This window comes from Cucurbita moschata, unplaced genomic scaffold (assembly GCF_002738365.1).
Source record: "Cucurbita moschata cultivar Rifu unplaced genomic scaffold, Cmos_1.0 Cmo_Scf00024, whole genome shotgun sequence".
In the NCBI taxonomy this organism is placed as follows: Eukaryota; Viridiplantae; Streptophyta; class Magnoliopsida; order Cucurbitales; family Cucurbitaceae; genus Cucurbita; species Cucurbita moschata.
This window is the reverse complement of record NW_019268540.1, coordinates 945,750-965,337: the sequence shown is the minus strand read 5'-3', so window position 1 is coordinate 965,337 and position 19,588 is coordinate 945,750. Positions and strand designations below refer to the sequence as shown.

Genomic DNA, 19,588 nt, shown 5'->3' with positions numbered 1-19,588 from the left:
TTTAGATGCGTTACATTTTGATGTAGGCAATTTCATTTTCTCAAATTTTGGTTCATAGATTTGTTGTTCGTTCCATCAAAAGAGGTTTATTAGGCCTTGAATTCATATCAGTTGCCAGTGTTGTTTTCTGTTTTTCCATCAGGCGAACCTGTTTGGGCTATTTCTATTGGTGATCACAACTGAGTCATTGATCCCATGAAGTACTACTAGAAGGGTATTCAAAGTAAGAGAAACTTCCATGGTATTTCTAGGCAGGCTCTTGTTTGAACAAATTTCAAATGATATGAGAGTGAAGTATTTTATCTAAATTCAATATGCTCGTTGGAATATTATTTCTGTCATGGTACTTTTATATTTATTTTGTTTTAGTTCATAAGCTTTCAAAGATTACTTTAGCCCCTTAAACTTTACACAAAAATTTCAATCATCAATGAAATCGTCTCTTATAAAAAAAAAAAAAAAAATCTTTATACAAAAATTATCTGAGTCCTTTCTGTTCATTTTCTTTTTGGTTACACTCTTAATTTAATAGAAGATTTTGGTCCATTCTTCTCCTTTTTGTCCATACTTATCCTAGGATTCTTATCATTATAAAAATTTGCAGGATGACAATTTATGATGGTTTCGTTGGCTACAGTAAATCTAAATGTCAGAAAAGTTTCTTTTCAGTTGTAACTAGTTCCACTGCTAGCAGATATTGTTCTCTTTGGGCTTTCCCTTTTGGGCTTCCCCTCAAAGCTTTAAAATGCGTCTGCTAGGGGAAGGTTTCCACACCCTTATAAATGGTTGTTTGTTCTCCTCTTCAACCAATGTGAGACATCACAATCCACCCCCCTTCGGGACCCAGCATCCTCGTTGGCACTCTTTCCTTCCTCCAATCGATGTGGGACCGCCCCTAAATCCACCCCTTTTGGGGCCCAGCGTCCTTACTAGCATACTGCCTCGTGTCTTCCCCCCTTCGGGGAACAACGAGAAGGCTAACACATCATCCGGTGTTTGGCTCTGATACCATTTGTAACGACCCAAATCTACCGCTAGCAGATATTGTCCTCTTTGTGCTTTCCCTTTCGGGCTTCCTCTCAAAGCTTTAAAACGCGTCGGCGAGGAGAAGGTTTCTACACCCTTATAAATGGTGGTTTGTTCTCCTCTCCAACCAATTTGGGACATCACATCAGAACTACCGGTGCTCTTTTTAATGTCAGGTAAATAGAGTTGGAAAACTGTCTATATTTTAGTTTAGCCTAAGAGGGTGTCAAAGGTGAAAGAAAAAGAAAACAAGAATAATCAACTGCGAGTAGAACATGCTTTTTCGTGGAATATGCAAGACAATATAATCATAAAGTGTTCTAGGGATAACAATACATTTCACACACAACATACAAAGTGAGCATTTGAAGAGGAAGATCCTCTGCTTATTTTCACACCCAAACACTGTTCAGATAGTATTAACTTGCACTCTATCAGCAATAATTACCAATAATGGGTAGACAGTACTGCAACGCACTCGGATACTGATGAACAAGGAATATACTTCTTCTACCTCTCAAAGCTCCAGCACAAGATCTACGATGAACACAATAAAAGTGAATTAGAGTTGCTTCTAAGAGTCAGTGTCGTCACACTTGTCTCTCATGTAATTGGTTAGATAATGTAGCGAGCAGTCGATGGTATAGCAGATATACAGAAAAGGATTAGCTACCATTCATCCTGTGTTTTGTGGAAGGTGAGCATAAATACTAAGCCAAGACTACAGTGAGTTGGTTTTAGTTTTATAATTTAAGAGTATTAACTTGTTGGTTGTGGGTGTCGATATTAGTGTTTATGGAAACTAATAGGATATCTAGGTGAATGTTGGAAGCTAGGAAATATTGAGTTTAGTAACTTACAGTCTTCATCTGAATTAATCCAGCGTTCCTTGTTGTCATTTGGATCAGAACTGTGTAGTTCATCTGGTGGAAATTGATTCTTGATACGTCGAAAGCTTGGTTTCGACAGTGTTCTCTGAGGATATATCATGATATCCTCATCAGATGTCTGCTCTCCATTGTTGTAGCAACCATCATGGTTATGGTTTGGTTTCTTCTTTCTTTGAAACTTTTGGTGCTTATCGGTCTTTTGTATGATTGTTGAGCTTTCAGGGTGAACTTTTCTGTGGAACATGTGAAAGATCTGCAAGCCACATGTCATATGTTGAAGAAATTTAACTATTACAGACAGATAGGAAAATAGTAAAAGTCCAATTGCGGTCAGTAGTTTTCTATGGTAAAAATAGGTTCTGAAGCCTCTCACTTGAACCATCTCCTAGTTCAAAAATTTATAATGACAGAGCTGGAAAAGTAATAATCAGGTGAGGCCAGACAGCAAGGGTTAAGTTCAAATCATAGCTTATGACATACCTTATGCAGTTTCGTTTCTGCTGAAGCTGAATCATTGAGCCCTTCAACAGCTGCTGCAGAGCTCCGGGAAGAAGCAGACAACATTCTTTTCTTCAGTTTCTTTTTCATCAGGTGCACGGAAGATTTATCGATATCCTCTTCAGCTCGCTTGTCTTCCTTGTCAGATTTTGCACCTACATTCTCCTCAGCTATTTTGCTTCTCTGAAACAGTTCGCCTAGGGAGGTCCTGTTTTCCTTTTTAGCCACTGCCGTAGTCTCTGATAATTCAATTGCTGACCCAAAAAGATATCCCTGAAGTGGGCAGATTATGCTCCCACTTATATTGCTTTCTAGGCCATCCATTGGCTTGCCACTGAGGGTAATTGTGCTACCATGGCTGCTCCTTCCCATGCTGACGTGACTGTTTCTTCCAGAAGAATCATTGTACCCGTCATCCTTAGTTTCAGCTCCTAGAACCTTTTCCAACTCATCATTAATGAACTTTAGTTCATTTTCAGTTACTTCAGTTTCGTTTTCAGTTATATTCTCAACAGAAATTGAAAACTTTGGTGTCATTGGGTCACTGATGACCTGATCAGATCCCAGAGTTCCAATTGCCAGAAATCCATGGAAGATCTCAGACATTGGATGGGATGATTCATCTTCATAGTCTTCATCTCCTATTTCTGATTCTAGACCAGCAAAAGATTTTCGAAGATGCTGCTCTCGTGGGGCTTGCTTGAAAGGTTTAATGCTTGACTTCGAGATGTATTGCTGATCATCAAGCGATTGTTGGCCTAAAAAAACAATTATGAGAATGACCTACACAAGTACACTTGAATTTCTAGGAACCTTGTTTCTGTTGCAGCATATCAACAATAATTTCATGGTTTATCTGTAATTCCTGGTTATAACTCAATGTTTTCTATTAAATGGAATAGATGGGTTAAAGAGATATAATTTTCAGATTACATGCATACAAAACTTGGATGTGTTCCATGCCCTGGGCATCGAATATCAGTCACTACAGATTCTATGCACAAAGTGAGCTTTTACTGACAATAGATGCTCAACCTCACAGAGAACTACTGGTGGAAAGTATTTACCGATGGCAAAATCTTTGAGCGGTTCACCACTGTTCTGCCGAAATTTGCGGTGCATCCAACCAAGTAGCTGTGAGAAAAAACCAAAATATCATTTAGTCGTTAGACAGAAACACTCTACAAGAATTAATGCAGAATTAACTTTGCCTTCATCTTTCTGGTTGTGCTTCAGAAAACTGAGTTTTGTTGCCTTCAGTTTAGAGGGGTGATGAGAAAAAGTGTTTTCCATAGTTTAGCTCGCTGCTTATTTATCAATAGAATGTCAAACTCTTACTGCACACCTCCAATAGTCTGAGATGATGTGCGTAAAGGAAACATAGGGATAGTTACAAAAGAACTGGCTGGCTTGTGCTATCCATTCAAGTGGCTAAATGGATGGTGGGTCCTGGAGCACCCTTCCGGAAGCTGTTCATTTTATCTGAGGAATGTGAGTAGTTTTGATTTTTTGGTACTTTGAGTGGTGGTATGGACTCACTCCAAACCTGAGATAGTATTTTCCATTCTTCAAATAATTTTATTGTTACTGTTTGAAGATGTTTAATTCTCTTTTAATTTTATTTAATCAGTTTTAAGTACCTTAATTTATTCATGTTTTGTATATAGTTGTGCTTTCTACACAAACATGTTTTGCACATGCCTCCATGGGAAAATGATAGCTTCCATTCTTATAATTGTAACAATTTCACTATAATTTGGTGGGCAGAGCCCTAAATGACTGGTGGGGTCTCTGGAGAATATTGTGTTGGACCAAAATAGGTGCAAAGATTGACAACGAAGTGGATCATTTCTCATCAGGGGCACAAACTGTATTATCTGACCTGGAAAGGTAGAAGATTAATTGGAAATTTGAAAGGACTCTTCAATATCTTATTTCCATGTATGATCCTATTAAATCTACATGTTGGATCATGCATTTGGTTGGGATCTTTGGAGGAAAGGAATTTTAATAGTAGATGACCTTTTGGTCTCCCTGACACCGTTCTTTTATCATGTTTGTAAGCAGAACATTCTCAGATGAGATCAGAAATAACACAAAGGTTAGATTGCGCTTCTGATCTTTATCCCTAACAATGGCCATGATTCTAGCATTGCTGTTGGTAACCTCAATTTCCATGATTCTAGCATTGCTGTTGGTAACCTCAATTTGTGTTACAATTTTATGAGAGAATTTTAACTTGTGATGTCTGATATATGTGCTTGTTTCCCTGCAAAAGAAAAAGGTAATAACTCGTCTTTTGGGCTTCATAATATGATCACTTGCGTCATTTCAGAATATTTTTTGGGAACAAAATATAAAGGAAAGAAGTATGCCCGGGTCCCATGTGTTTCTAAATTCAACCTTTTACAACTCCTTGTTTCTGAAACATGCTACTATAGGACAGAAAACTTACCCTTCTGGATATTGGCTAGCTCTTGTTTGTTATTCATATTTATTGTTTACTTTCAGTAGTATCCTTTGCTTAAAGACATGGTTTCTGGGCGAGACAGGGTAAGAAGGAAGAGACGGAAGAAGGTGATGCACTCTGACATTGGTTGTGAAGTACAACAGAAGCAAACATGAATTCTTCTATTTTTTTCTCCTTTGACTGTTACAATAATTTGTGAATGTCCTGAGTCTCTGTGAGTTGTCAGAATTTGTAAAAAGGTCTTCCACTGAGCTTTTGTTTTTTAACCTTCCTAGGAAAGAAATTGATTTGATGTCAGTTCTGTCACCATATTTCTGAAACCTTCTTAAGTCATTTCCTTGAGCATGAAAAAGATCTCCTTTGCCTCAACCATGTCGTGGCTATGCTCCCAATATTAACTGTTTGTTTCTATTTTGTCAGTGGGAGTTCAAAAGAGATGAATAATATTACTTTGCTTTATGTGCTTTATAATTTCAGGTGAAAGATTTAGGAAGAAAGGCTTCTGATTTTATTAAGGTGGGACTACGATGTACAGCACCATGCGGGATGAAAAAACTTTTTCTTACCTCCACGAGCAAGTCATGATTTTATGTCAAATCTGCCTAAATATCCAGCTGATAAGTTGGCCTCCTCTATTTGTTTTTTGTTTTTAACCTGGTAGATTGATATTTAAATCTTAAGTTGATTAGATTTGCATTAGATCTGGTGACATAGTGGGAAAGATGCAAGGGGGGGCCATGCTCCATGAACTTGCAAACTTTTTGGTATGAGGATAGGTTTTTACCTGTGATACAAAAGCTTGTCAAATCCAACTAATATGATTGGTATATTCACCGATCGATGTTCAGACATGTTCATACTAACCCTTTTCACTAAATTCACTGTATGGAGAGATTCTATAATCAGCGGTTCAACGAATCAAACCTGATGAAAACCTTCTGCCATCTGGTATGTTTCTATCAAACGTTTCAAGTTTTCTATTCCTGCTGTTAAGAAAAAACTTACCTGGAAAGCCTGCTTCTGGATTTGGTAGTTGTTAAAATAGTCAAAAAGGAGTCAAATTCTTCTGCCCTTTTGTCAAAGTAAATCATCCTCGGTAAAATTACATTTTCAAAAAGGAGTGGAACTATAGATAAATTATCATATAAACTTTCTGTTATTCTTTATCATCGTTAGAGACATGGTTTTACAAGAATAAATTAAAACTAAAGAAATGAAGGCCAAAAATGTAATTTACTCACAATCAAAAGATTGGTAGATCATGATGCAGATGGAAAAAGTGAGCATTTTTTATCAGATTCTAGGACCTGCTTAAATTTTGTGCTGACTTTTGTTTTTAGGAACCAAACATGAAACTAAAATCCGAAAGTCTTGTCAGTGACATGAGGGAAACAATTCTGTTGTAGACAGACTGTGCCACATATTTATCCTTCTCTTGACCTTTTCCTTTTGACCAACATCCTAAAAGACCTATATATGCACTGAACATGTGTTATGAATCTCTTTGTCTAAATGCAACAGCCCTCATTCATTATGATTTGTACATGTGAAAGCAAAGCAAGTAGCCCTCCTTCATTGTGATCTGATTATGCAATGAGCATTAATATGTTTGTCTAAATGCTTTTTAACTTTCATTTCTGGATTGAACCCTACTTTTAAAGCAGAGAGATCAGTTTTTCTCTTGCCTTTGAACTCTTCTTTCCTGTTGATGTGAGGCTGGTTTTACAGGCTGATTGATTATCATTGAAGAACATTGCTGCCTGTGTTGTTTGGACAGTGGATAAAGATTGAGTCCTTAGACTCACTTTGAACCTTTCTGTACCATGATTTCAGTCTAATTTGAGGCCCCTGTAAGTCTTGAGCTCACCAAGACACAATTTTAGTACTTTAGCAATAGCATGAAATCATTGTATTGAGCTAATATGCAGTTACATTACCAACTTGTGAAATATTGTAGGCTCTACGAAATTAAATTGTTAGTTGAATGTTGATATGCAATGATATTGATGATAGTATTATAACTTCCTTGGGTTGAGGGTGACCCTAGCGGTTAGGACTTAAGATGTTTGGAGATACCTTTTACTTATTTTTAAAGGAAAAAGTACGGCCTCAACATCTAAACCCGGCAACAAAAATTGGAAAATATTTTTCGACCGAAGCTCTTATATATGTTAGTTTGAGCTAAAATCTACCAAGCAACGATGTGGTAAGTTGATCAACGTCACATAATACTCCAAAAATGACATTCTTTGATCGATGAAAATCGATATGTCAAATTTCTACATAGTTTGAACCCAAAATCAGTGCCAACCGATTGAGGAATTCCCCTAGTATCAATGAAGTTAAAAGAAATTAAAAATGAGACGAAAATTATTGAACTAATGATAAAAATGTTGATGCCTATTCTTAATTCATACGTTTCACCTTCTTCTTCAAGTATAACAAGTGCATATTTGTAGGATTGAACTCGATTCTAGTTCTTAACTTGTTCATCTTCTTGGCTCGGTACTAGTTCTTAACTTGTTGATCTTATTGTTTCAATAATTGGCTTGTTGATTTTATTCAATTGATCTTATTCGGCTTGTTGATTGCTCTTGTATTGATCTTGGTTTCTTGATCTTCTTGACAAGTTTATCAAAATCTTGAATTATTCTTACGCACTTAATAGTGTTTAAGATCATGCCTTCAACGTTGTTGTGTTTTCAAAGTCTTTGGTCTTCAAGTTCTCAATCTTCTTGGAGTCTTCTGAATTCTCTAATTTCTCAATCTTCTTGGACTATTCATAGAGCCTTTCTATGGGCATTGTATGCGTTTGGACTGCTTTGGGTTTTGGGCCAAATCGTCGTTTAACGACCTAACTTTTTATGACTGTAGGTGACCGTAAAATTCTAAGAAATTGGTAGAAAGCATGAGTTTTCTCTTCTAAAATTTTGTCATTTCGAGCAATATAATGCCATGTTAGGATTCATTATCCTACCAACAGGGATATGGAGATCTTCTGGAAGGGTGGAAGAAGCTTGAAGAAGAAGAAATATCGGTAAGCTTTTCAAAACCTCCTGCTGTGGGATTTTCGATTCTGAAGTTTTTACTAATGCTGAAGTGACTTCAGTTCTTCATGAATTCAATCTGGTGTGCAAAGCGAAGAACCACCCACTCGTACTTGGGAAAATACTTCCACCAAACCTTGTTTTAAGTCTGAATTTTGATTATTCTTCAAAAGAGACTCAAATGCTCTTCCCCCTTAGGTCATACTTACATCGGTGTTCTTGGGCATTCTGTGATATGAATGAAATATTGTGAGACCATGATAAAAATTGGCGAAGAGCTAAGAGAACGTAGCTTGATCTCTAAGTTTAGAGATGTGAGATTCCACATTAGTTGGGGAAGAGAACGAACCATTCTTTATAAGGGTATGGGAATCTCTCCCTAGTAAACGCGTTTTAAAAATCTTGAGGAGAAACTCGAAAGGAAAAATTCAAAGAGGACAATATCTGCTAGTGGTGAGCTTGGGGCGTTACCAGAGATGTTCAAGGTGATTATAATCTATTGGAAACAAAGCTCCAAAAGAGGATTGGTTGAAATGGGGTGATAGCAATACTAATTGTTTCCTCTAGAAGGCAACTGGGAGGAAGAAAGAGAATAGTACTGAAGCCATTTTTGATGCCTTGGGAGTATGGCAAGAGGAAGTTACAAAAATTTCCCTGACTTTTGTGGATTATTTTTAAAATATTTTTGCTTCAAATGCTCCTTTGCAGATTGATGTGAACAGGGTCATTGATTGCATTTCTTCAAGGGTTACTTCAGAAGTGATATCAAAAGGAGGTGGAAAGAGCAATAAAACAATGGATTCCCAACTTTGTTCTACCAAATACTTTGAAGATTTGCCTTGAAACAAGACTCGTATTGTGTTGATCCCTTAAACAAGGTATCAAAATTCATTTAGTGGTTTTCGCTCAATAAGTTCATATGCTATGTGTTGTATAAGATAGTTACAAAAGTTATATATAATTAGGTGATGACAAATCTGGACTAAATTCTCTCTTCTTCTTTGTTAGCTTTCATTCAAGGTCGTTCAATTTTTTATGGTCTGATTATCGCTCATGAATGCTTACATTTTGTGAAAAAAAGTACAGAGTTGAATGGAGTTTCTTGAAATAGATTATGTGCAAGCTGGGACATCAATTAGAGTGAGTTCATTTGATTTTTTATGTTATAGCTAATCAAAATGTTCCCAAACTAGCTGTCTCCAAACTAGCGAATCATTCATTGAGGAGTTAGATTAGAAGCATCCAAAGCAAAAGCTCTTCTTTTACTCCTAATCTTTTAAGAATTTGAAGCTTAAGCCAAATTTGAAGGAGATATTAGTCAGGTTTTTGAATCAATGATCCTCTTTGGCACTCGTTCCCCTATCTTTGTTTGGCCTCGTTACAAAGTTCGGGCAGGCAGGGTCAGCTTCAGGCCTAACCATTTCTCGGAGGGTCCTGACACAACCATTGTAACAGCCCAAGCCCATCGCTAGCAGATATTGTCGTCCTTTTTGGGCTTTCCCTTTCAGGCTTCCTCTTAAAGGCTTTAAAACGCGTCTAATAGGGAAATGTTTCCACACCCTTATAAAGGGTGTTTCATTCTCCTCTCCAACCAATGTGGGATATCACAATCCACCCCCCTTCAGGGCTCAGCGTTCTCGCTGGCACTTGTTCCTTTCTCCCATCGATGTGGGACCCCACCAAATCCATTCCCCTTCGGGGCCCAACGTCCTTACTGGCACACCGCCTCATGTCTACCCCCTTCGGTGAACAACCTCCTCGCTGGCACATTGCCCAGTGTCTGGCTCTGGTACCATTTGTAACAGTCCAAGCCCATCGCTAGCAAATATTGTCCTCTTTGAGCTTTCCCTTTCGGGCTTCCCTTCAAAGGCTTTAAAAGGCGGGCTGCAAGGGAAAAGGTTTCACACCCTTGTAAAGGGTGTTTCATTCTCCTCCCCAACCAATGTGGGATATCACAATCCCACCCCCTTCAGGTGCTCAGCGTTCTCACTGGCACTCGTTCCTTTCTCCGATCGATGTGGGACCCGCACCAAATCCACCCCCCTTCGGGGCCCAGCGACCTTACTGGAACACCGCCTCATGTCTACCCCCTTCGGTAAACAACCTCCTCGCTGGCACATCGCCCAGTATCTGGCTCTGGTACCATTTGTAACAGTCCAAGCCCACCGCTAACAAATATTGTCCTTTTTGGGCTTTCCCTTTCGGGCTTCTCTTCAAAGCATTAAAACGCATCTGCTAGGGAAAGGTTTCCCACTCTTATAAATGATGTTTCATTCTCCTCCCAACCAATATGGGATATCACAACCACATTGGTTGGTTTCTCTCATCTTTTCCATGGTCCTTCTAGTGCTAATAGTTTGTATTTTTGGAAGGATTTTATGTAGGGAGGCTCTGATGAGATGGCGGGAGATCCCATCCATAACACCTTCATTGCAATGGGATGCTCACAAACCAACTCAGATTCTGAATAAGGAAGATGTTGAGATCATAATGTCTTATAACTCCTATTGTATTTGGCATATTTTGATAAGCAGGGGACCTATAGTGTCAGCTGATATTCAAGTCCTTCCAGTTATAGCAATGGTGACACAAAGTTTGGAAAACAAAATCCCCACAAAATCCATCTTTTTGTTTGGCAATGCTTCTTTGTTTGTTTGGCTTCGAAGTCGTAGAACTTGTACCATAACTTTCTTAATCTATAGTTCTCTTTCGTTAAAAGTTAAGAGCCGCTCAAAATCTATCAAATACGAGCGTCCTTGAATTAACTTAAAGGTTAGGCACGAAGGACATTAGATATTTTCCTGTTATATTAATGGTTTCTGTTGAAAAAGAATGAATGGTTGGTTCATGCTTTGTTCCTTGTAAGGGAGGAAAACAAATATGAAGGAACGTTCTACTACTCGGATGAAATTAAAATGTGAATCAATTTTAAATTTTGCCCAAGTTTTATAAAAGCCTTTCCTTTACAAACAAGCATCAAGCACCACCATCTTGTTGTCAAAGAGTGAAGAATCAAAGATTTTACAGGATAGGAACTTCGAGAGATCCACTTCGTAAGGAGTGAAGAATTCCCTAGTTTATATAAGAAACGGGGAGGAAGCCGTGAGAGACTTCAAGCCTTTTTCGAGTTTGTGAGAGGATGAAAACCTTATTATTAAAGTCTCGACATCGAGTTCCCCTAACTTTTTTTTCCCACTTTTCTACAAATTTATTAATGGTTAATTTTAATTTTTTTATTCAAATCGAAAAACATCTTAAAAATTTAATAATATTTTATAAGCAAAAATATAACATAATCCTTTTAAGACAGGTTTTTCTAGATCCAACAATAAAATAGAATATTTCGAATAATTGGAACAATATCAATCAGTTATTAGTTTCGATTAATTAAAGAAAAAAAATAATCGATAAGAAAAGAAATGTAATAACAGATGGCCATATCGTGGCCGCACACCGGAAGCCGAATGGGGAAATGGACGGTGGGGAAGCTGTCTCCCAATATTCGATGGAACGTCATAAAAGAAACCCCAAAAAAAAAAAAAAAAAAGGAAAAAGCGCATGGGTGGTCTTTATGACCCACAGCCACTAGTTTTCCGCCACTTGTCAAAATCCAATGCAACGGCCTTTCTCTATTACCTTCTTCACTCGTTTGCAGCCTCAAAAATAAAAACTCATTTTATTTATTATTTATTTTTTATTTTTTATGTTTCTTTTTTATTTTTTAATGGAACCAAAATCCAGAAGAAATTATAGTGGCTGAGATTGCTCCGACGCGCCCCAAACTGTAATTTCCAGTGCCTAGAGAAACCAAAAAAGGAAAAAAAAAAAAAAAAAAAAGAACAAGAAAAAACGACTACTCTCTGCTACTATTGCTTCCTCCTTCGTTCAATTCATGTTCTTGATTGCCGGAAACCATGAGTTTTCTGGTGAGTTTCTGGTGAGTTTCTGGTGAGTTTCTGGCGAGTTTCTGGCGAGTTTCTGGCGATTTCGCTCTCTTGCATGATCGGAGTATCCACTTTTCCTTTCCGAATTACCTCCCGCCATGGTTGTTTTTGAAGGTACTGTTGTTTTTGCCTGGCCTTTTTCTTGATTCTTACTCTCAGTTTGGTTGCCGAGAAATGTTTTAGAAATTGATGGAGATTTGTATAGATTGAATTACTTGATGCTGTTTGAGTTAGTTGTTTTTTTGTTTTTGTTTTTTCTTTTAATTTTAAATTTTCGATTCCTGATGTTTTCTTGCCTGCTAAATGGATAGTGTACTTGACTTTGTCAGATCAGTGTTGTAACGATGCTTTGCTGTGAAGTGGAGGAAGTAGTTTGCTGATTACTCGATAGAATTTTCTCTCTCTTTTCTATGTTCTAAGGTTTTGGCGTCTTCCAGTTCGTTCTGGTGAGGATTCTGAAAAAGGATTTTTCATTTCAAGTTCTTTTTCGGCGAAGTATTTCTATCTTGTTGCTTCTGAAAATATTTTGTTTAAAGTTTCATTTTCCTGTTTCCTACAATACCAAATTTTTTCATAAAAGTCCACCGATGTAGTTAAATAATTTTGTTCATATGCAAAAGAGACGGATCTCTACCGATTGCTGTCGCTTTTTTTCTTCTTCTATTTTGCAGTTGCGTCAAGGAGCCAGGTGATAAAAGCAACAAAGGCTTCACAATTTAGATTTCTTTATATCCCTAACAATGAAAGGAGGCTTTCATTTTACCCGTTGCTCGTTCGAGAGGATTTGAAGCAGCGATAGCTGCTCAGATCCGTCCATGGATCCCAATTCCTCTGGAGAAGACTTGGTTTTTAAGGTGATAGTCCATTCCCCCTCCACAGAAAAGAAAAAAAAATGGTTTAAGAAGAAGAAAGACGAAGTGAAGAAAAGGAAAATGAAAACTGTTTATAACTGATTTCGGAACTTGTGTATATATGCATATGATAGACCAGGGTGATAGTCCATTCTCCCTCCACAGAAAAGAAAAATAGTTTAGTGTAAGAAGTGAAGAAAAATAAAAACGAAAACTGTTTATAACTGAGGTCTGAAGTTGTGTATGTATGCATATGATAGACCAGGAAGCCATATACTATTACAAAGCAACGAGAGCGCTGGACGGAGGAGGAGCACAGTAGATTTCTAGAGGCGCTGAAGCTCTATGGCCGAGCATGGCAGAGAATTGAAGGTTATATTTTGCTCAAATGACAGCGTTCCTTTTTTGACTTTTGTTCATTTCTTAGCATATAACATTGGTTAGATGAATTATATACTGTGTAATATATGGTACAAAATTTATTGCCTTCCAGGTAATTGAGCAGAAGTTTCTTTAGTTAACAAATTTATGTCTGTGATTCAAATTCTTAGTTATTATTGAGCTGATTTTATCTGGATACATTGGTGACTACTGTCAAGTTTATACTGTTCCCTGAATAGATACCTGATTCTCCACTGCATGACGTTATATGCAGAACATATTGGGACCAAAACAGCAGTTCAGATACGGAGTCATGCACAAAAGTTCTTTTCAAAGGTCATTGGGTACCCTTCTCTACATAGTCTAATTTTTTTATTTTGCTTCTTCTTGGTTTGTAGTCCATGATTGGTTCAGTTGTTTTTATAATCTTGCTTGCTCATCAGTAGAACATTTGAGCGTTCTTACAGGTAGTTCCATTGGCACTATCGCCTAGTTGTCTTAATCCTGTATGCTTGTGATGTAGCACTCTTGCTCATATACCCAATATTAGATATCTATCTTTGGGCTATTCTTTAAAATAAATGCCGGTAAACCTATCACACCACGGCCCTTCATTCAGTGAGAATGAGAACAATGCCGGTAAACCTATCACACATAAAATGCCAGGGAGTTAACACAATTGGATGATTCACATGGGCCGACCATGACCTAAGTGTAGTGGATAGTTGACACAGTATTCCCCCTTCCAACATTGCATTCTAAAAGTTATTGTGAACACGTTTTTGCAAAATTTTTATAAAAGTTATTGTGAACATTCCCCTCTTCTAATAAATCCTGCTATCCGTGATACAATTTATTCATTCACATCAGACTGGTACATAGTTAAGGGTGAAGTTGAAAGCTCTTTATTCCTTCTGTTTGGATTCAAAGACCACCCAGACAGTACCTACTCCAATTCAGTCTGTTACCTAAAAGCCTACTGTCTCAATACCCTTCCATCTACCTCGGTGTTAATTATATTGTGCTCACTATGTTACATTCACTTGAATCACCATGAAGGCGGTTCCCTTTGGCATAAGGTTATTGTTAGCAAGTAAAGGCCTCATCCCCTTGAGTGGCTCAGCTTGGTAAGGGTTTAAAAGGCACTTTCAGAAACCCATGGAAAGCAATTGCATGTGATCTTCCTCTTCTTTATCAGTTTATTCATATTGATGTCGTGGACAAACAGGATACATATTTTTGGGAGGACAAGTGGTTGGAAAATAGACCCTGTGCTCCTTATGCTCTCATTTATATTATTTATCCTCCATAAACCATTCGGTTGCTTCGATCCTCAGTCAAAGGGATTCATCACTTTCTCATTCCTTGATTTCCGTTGTTTGTTGAACAATGGGGAAACATCAATTGTCTTGGCTCTTCTTTCCGCCCACTTGTCTTTCCACTTAGGCCAAGGAGGAGGGATGGGTGATTCCTGCCTTTGGACTCGTAGTCATTTCAAAGGTTTTTCTTGTAGCTCTTTTTTCTAATGCTTGCCCAATCCTTCCTTAGTGAGTGGTTCTATTTTTTCTCCTCAGTTTGGAAGGTGAAGTTCTACGTGTGACGGTTTTTCATGAAAGAGTAACACCTTGGTTCGGATCTTGACTAGAGGTTCTTTAGTGGTGGGTCCTATTCTTGTATTCCTTGCTGAAGATGTCAAAGAACCTAGATCACATCATTGGAAGTTGTGATCTTTCTCGGGCGGTCTGGCACAACTCTTTTGAGGAGCTTTTTCTTCATTTTCTCTATTGTGATAAATGGTGATTTTTGTGGTAGACTGGGGTGTGCTATTTCTTGGGAGCTTTGGAGTGAGAGAAACAACAAAATCTTTAGATGGCGTGAGAGTTCTTTGACGATGTTTGGTCCCTCGTTAGATTCTTTGTTTCTCTTTGGGCCTCTATTTCTAGAGTTTTTGGTGACTACTTGTTTGGTCTTATTTCTGAACTTGAGCCCCTTCTTACTGCCTGGCTCCTTTTTGTGAGCTCTCCTTTTTTGTATGCTTGTGTATTCGTTCATCTTTTCTCAAAGAAAAACAAGTTTTTTCATCTAAAAACTGTGAGCCCAACTTAGTATTAGTAGGCCTAATGAAGGATCCCTGATTGTACTATTTTGAAAGTGTTCTAGTCACTTGCAACAAATTGAACTTTTCGTCTCTCCCATTAGCAACGTGAACATATGTTGCAGGGCTCTCTATAAATACCCTTTAGCTCCTCAAGAATGACATCCTCATCTTTGAGTTGTTGGTCCATTTCAGCCATGGGGAAATTTGACATATGTGGAAAGATAAGGGGTGGTGACTGACTGCAAAATACTTGGAACTCAAGGATACAATTGTACAACCTATAGAACAGATCCTGTTCAAAGTAAGGTTGTGAACGATTGGAAACTATATCAAATAGGTTAAGTTGATTGTAGAGTTGAATGCTGTATTATAGCTAGACTGAGCCTGTGCCAATCATTTAGACCATTGTTCAGAAGTCACCATCACTTCGCACCAAGGATAAGTCTCTATACCTCTATTGATCACCTCCGTTAGCCTGTCCATCTCTGGCTGGTTTGTTAGGTTGTGTTTTAGTCCCTTGACATCTAAAGAACTCCGAAAATAATAGTAAAAGTAATTATAAAATCTTATCCCTGTCTGAGACAATACTCCAATCCCTATAAAGATGCATGATTTCCTAAAAAAGATGAGCAGTTGTTGATAAGGGGTGCTTGAGAGGAATAAGGGGGCATTTGGAAGGCAATCAAGTACAACCAGAATAGTAAAAAAAAAAAAAAAAAAAATCCTTTAGACTTGAAAATACTTTGGCCAGCACCAGACTAGGTGTTACAACTCTGAAGGTCTTCTCCTAATTTGCAGCGTGTCAGACCTCACAGTAGATTTTGATGACTGTGTACAATAATTTTATGGATATGATATCTAAGCAAATTTATGTTTACGTATGTATGAAATTTTTTATCTGATACATTATCAATATGATGCATGAATAATTGAACTCTTTCAAGTTTAATAATTTATATGAAATATACATAGTTCAATAAATTTTGCTTTATCATCAATGATACTCTAATTGAAACATAAGTTGACATTAATAGTTTCATCTGTATCACTGCTAATTTGATTCCTTGGCATGACAACATGTTTTATTTGAATTGCTAAAATGAGGTGAACTGTTATAGAAGTGTATTGTGGTTTTGATAACCTCATCTTTTGTTTTGTAAATAACTTCTAATTGTATTATTTGTAAACCAACTTCAGGCAAAAGCTTTGCACTCTTTAAAGTACAAATCAATCTCCACGGTTACACTCACAAGGTCCCTTACCCTTGAAAGGACTGTCCATAGGAACCACCAGTTTCCTGTTCCTTCTGGAGTCTGAGCTTTTATATGAACAGATCAAATCAGGCCATTGTATCTGTTTATAGGATTCGAACTTGCTGGGCCATGTACAAAATTGCTAGTTCTATCTTTTCGGCAATTGTTACACACTCCACTAGATGGATATTCTTAGAAAATGTTTGCTACGTGTATATTTTGAGAACATATGTTTTATGTTCTCTGAGTTTCTGAGATTTCTTTTGTTAATTTTGTTAATTTATTTTTCCAGTTGGAAAAAGAAGCACTTGTTAAGGGGATTCCTGTAGGACAAGCTCTTGATATAGACATTCCACCACCTCGTCCTAAGAGGAAACCAAGTAATCCTTATCCAAGGAAGTCTCCTATATCAAAGTTGGGAGCAAATGACGGGAAGCTCTCGACTCTGGTGTCTTCTTCACAGAGCAAACAAATCTTAGATTTGGAGAAAGAGCCAATGAATGAGGTGTGTTGCATTCTTCTATCTACTCCCAATGCATTAATGTTGATCATCATAGTAATTCGCTTTTGCTACTTATATTATTAGGCTACTAGTGGAGAAGAACAAGCAACTAATGAAAAGGATACTCATGACGATAATTGCTCAGAAGTATTTACCCTATCAGGAGAAGCTAACTCCTTTTCTTTGAAAAACCAAAATTCTGTACCTGTGCAAGTTAAATTCAATGACTCGTGTGCTTTCCGGGAGTTTGTGCCCTCAGTTAAAGAGGTAATTGTGCAATATGAAAGAAATGAATCTTATATGTTCTTTTAGCTTATATCGAATCATAATATCTAACCCTGGGTGCCAAACAGCCACTCCATGAAAAAGGCATGGGAAAGCTTTCAGAATTGGTGATTTCAAGTGCTTCACGCGAAAAATTGGTGTCTGCTGAAAAGAAAGAAGCTTTAAGCTGTGCACTGTCTGGGGATGAAATGCAAGCTGCTCATAATTATCCAAGGCATGTGCCTGTGCATGTGGTAGATGGAAGCCTGGGAGCAAATGTTCAGGGGTCTTTAAGAGATGCTTCACTGCAGGAATCCGCTTTCCATCCATCCATGGAGATTCAAGGAGAGCGTAGTATACTTCAGAATCCATCTGGTTCTGTTTCCTTCGAACATCAACATAATGCACCTGGGAGCATTTATCCATCATATCCACCTATTCATCCTACTCCATTTACCTTACTTCACCCTAACCAGGAACATTACAAGTCAGTTCTCCAGATGTCTTCCGCATTTCTGAATCTTATTGTGTCCACCCTTCAACAAAACCCTGCAGCCCATGCAATAGCAAGTCTTACAGCAACCTGTTGGCCCTATGTGAATCCTGAAACTTCTGCAGACGCCCCAGCGTGTGATACAGAAGGTTTTAAAACCAAGCAAATGAACCCGACCCCTAGTAAGGAAGCCATTGCTGCAGCAACTGTAGCAGCTGCAACTGCATGGTGGGCGGCCCATGGATTGCCACCTTTATGTTCTCCTTTGCATTCTGCCTTTACGAGCGCTGCTATATCAGCTCCTGTAGTACAATCATCAGATGCCTGTCCAAATTCCGAGTCCAAGGACAAAGCAGAAAGTTCCCTACAAAATGCTGCTTTGCAAAATCAGCAGCTGGATGCAGAACAATCAGAGGTTTTGACTGCTCATCAGTCAGATTCCAAGTCACCTACTCATTCATCATCTGACTCTGGTAATGGAGGTGCAGATGCAAATGCTACGGTGAAAACTGTCCACAATGAGAAGACACCAGCTGAGGTTGAGTTTCATGATTCAAACGAGGAGAAGAGAGGAAAACAAGTAGATCGTTCCTCATGTGGTTCCAATACACCATCTGGAAGTGATCGAGAGATAGATGCAACAGAAAAGAACGATGAAAAAGAGGAGGACAAAGAGCTTGAGACGAACCATCCAGCTACCGAGTCCAGTATTCGTCGTAGTAGAAGCATCGGTAACACTAGTGAGTCTTGGAAGGAGGTTTCTGATGAGGTAAAAAGGGTATGTTATGTTATCTAATGCATTTTCTTACATTTTTCTTCACATAATGCTTACATTTTTCTCGAAATTTATATCGCACAGGGGCGTCTGGCCTTTCAAGCACTCTTCACTAGGGACGTATTGCCTCAAAGTTTTTCACCTCCATATGATGTAGAAAGTGAGAATAAGGAGAATGAGAACGTTGAGAAAGTTAGTCAGAGTGTAGATAAAGATAATAGTGGCGCATCAGTTTTGGACCTTAACAGCAACACTTGTGGTACTTCTACATCAGCAATAGGTGTCAATAACGGAGAGGGGGAATTTCTCTCAATTGGACTTGGAAATGGAACCCCCAAGGTTTGTCGAACAGGATTTAAGCCTTACAAAAGATGTTCAGTGGAGGCAAAGGAAAAGAGAATGACAGCAACATCCAGCAACCACAGCGAGGAGGGAGGCCAAAAAAGACTACGTCTGGACCAGAAAGCCTCAAATTGCTGCATGTATTTCTAACCCTCCTCCTCCTCCTCCTCCTCCTCAATCTATCTTTTTCCTACTTCAATTCTTCGCGTGTACTGTAAAATGGCTACCTTATGTGATTGGTACGTTCGAACTTATACAACTGAACTCAAGATTATCTAAATTAGCCTTTTTTTTGTAAGAAGAATTGTTTGGTACACCCCTGTGGCCATTATCTTGTTACCACTTCAAAGACACGTTAGTTTCTTCATGAAGATGGTATAAATTTGGCATGTTCTCTTCTGTATTAATCTCGGGTGAATCTCCCCGAGCGTTTATCTCTCGGGGTTTGATGGAGGTAATCTTGATCTCCAGTTCTCCATCTTGCATTTTAGGTGTTGACTGTTGACCTTGAATATCCACTGCTCGTCTTTATCTGTTGACTGTTGAGCTACGATAACAGGTCCCGACCATCTCGTTTGGAGTCTAACTAGGAACATACATAGCAAGTAGATTAAGGGTTCATTTTAATAGAAGTTTAACGTTTGAGAACCGCTCAAAATGTTTTATTTGGTTGAGATCAATTTTTTAGGGATCTATTTAATCTATTTGGAATAATTTTTAAACTTTCACGATACAAGAAATGACTATAATAACC

General features: G+C 38.1%; 2 protein-coding genes and 1 long non-coding RNA gene across 12 annotated transcripts; 2 read left to right on the top strand and 1 right to left on the bottom strand.

Moving 5' to 3' along the window:
* The first annotated feature begins 1,171 nt into the window (after positions 1–1,171).
* On the top strand, positions 1,172–8,719 carry LOC111460865. Of its 5 annotated transcripts, none has more exons than XR_002713478.1 (4): positions 1,172–1,202; positions 4,182–6,734; positions 7,868–7,921; positions 8,640–8,719. It is a non-coding gene; the product is annotated as an uncharacterized LOC111460865 (long non-coding RNA). The 5 variants fall into 5 exon arrangements; XR_002713481.1 differs by lacking the exon at positions 1,172–1,202 and having other exon boundaries at positions 3,167–4,355; positions 4,482–6,734; XR_002713480.1 differs by lacking the exon at positions 1,172–1,202 and having other exon boundaries at positions 3,167–4,991; positions 5,362–6,734.
* LOC111460864 (protein LAZY 1-like) lies at positions 1,290–3,708 on the bottom strand. The gene is made up of 5 exons (XM_023104206.1): positions 3,626–3,708; positions 3,482–3,548; positions 2,397–3,172; positions 1,887–2,169; positions 1,290–1,563 (listed from the first exon to the last, which is right to left on the bottom strand). The coding sequence occupies exons 1-5, from the start codon at positions 3,629–3,631 to the stop codon at positions 1,544–1,546; spliced, it is 1,152 nt and encodes a 383-aa protein (XP_022959974.1). The 5' UTR covers positions 3,632–3,708; the 3' UTR covers positions 1,290–1,543.
* Positions 8,720–11,676: 2,957 nt separating the features above from the next.
* LOC111460772 (protein LHY-like) lies at positions 11,677–19,237 on the top strand. 6 transcript variants are annotated; one of them, XM_023104057.1, is made up of 9 exons: positions 11,678–11,872; positions 11,907–11,989; positions 12,205–12,729; positions 12,987–13,098; positions 13,382–13,443; positions 16,751–16,963; positions 17,045–17,227; positions 17,314–18,495; positions 18,577–19,237. In XM_023104057.1, exons 3-9 carry the CDS (start codon positions 12,691–12,693, stop codon positions 18,982–18,984), a joined length of 2,199 nt encoding a protein of 732 aa, XP_022959825.1. In that variant the 5' UTR covers positions 11,678–11,872; positions 11,907–11,989; positions 12,205–12,690; the 3' UTR covers positions 18,985–19,237. The 6 variants fall into 6 exon arrangements, with proteins under 6 accessions (XP_022959828.1, XP_022959825.1, XP_022959823.1 ...); XM_023104055.1 differs by having other exon boundaries at positions 11,678–11,989; positions 12,205–12,321; positions 12,496–12,729; XM_023104054.1 differs by having other exon boundaries at positions 11,679–11,989; positions 12,205–12,321; positions 12,547–12,729.
* The last annotated feature ends 351 nt before the right edge of the window (positions 19,238–19,588 follow it).

What these genes read in the sequence shown, in the direction of transcription:
- LOC111460864 (XM_023104206.1), bottom strand. An exon ending in CAGAAACGAAACTGCATAAG is followed by an intron (nt 2,170 to 2,396) that starts GTATGTCATAAG and finishes TGTGGCTTGCAG; the next exon opens with ATCTTTCACATGTTCCACAG. An exon ending in GATTAATTCAGATGAAGACT is followed by an intron (nt 1,564 to 1,886) that starts GTAAGTTACTAA and finishes TGTTCATCGTAG; the next exon opens with ATCTTGTGCTGGAGCTTTGA.
- LOC111460772 (XM_023104057.1), top strand. Translation starts at nt 12,691, where the DNA reads ATGGATCCCAATTCCTCTGGAGAAGACTTGGTTTTTAAG. An exon ending in GAGAAGACTTGGTTTTTAAG is followed by an intron (nt 12,730 to 12,986) that starts GTGATAGTCCAT and finishes TGCATATGATAG; the next exon opens with ACCAGGAAGCCATATACTAT. An exon ending in TTTCTGATGAGGTAAAAAGG is followed by an intron (nt 18,496 to 18,576) that starts GTATGTTATGTT and finishes TATATCGCACAG; the next exon opens with GGGCGTCTGGCCTTTCAAGC.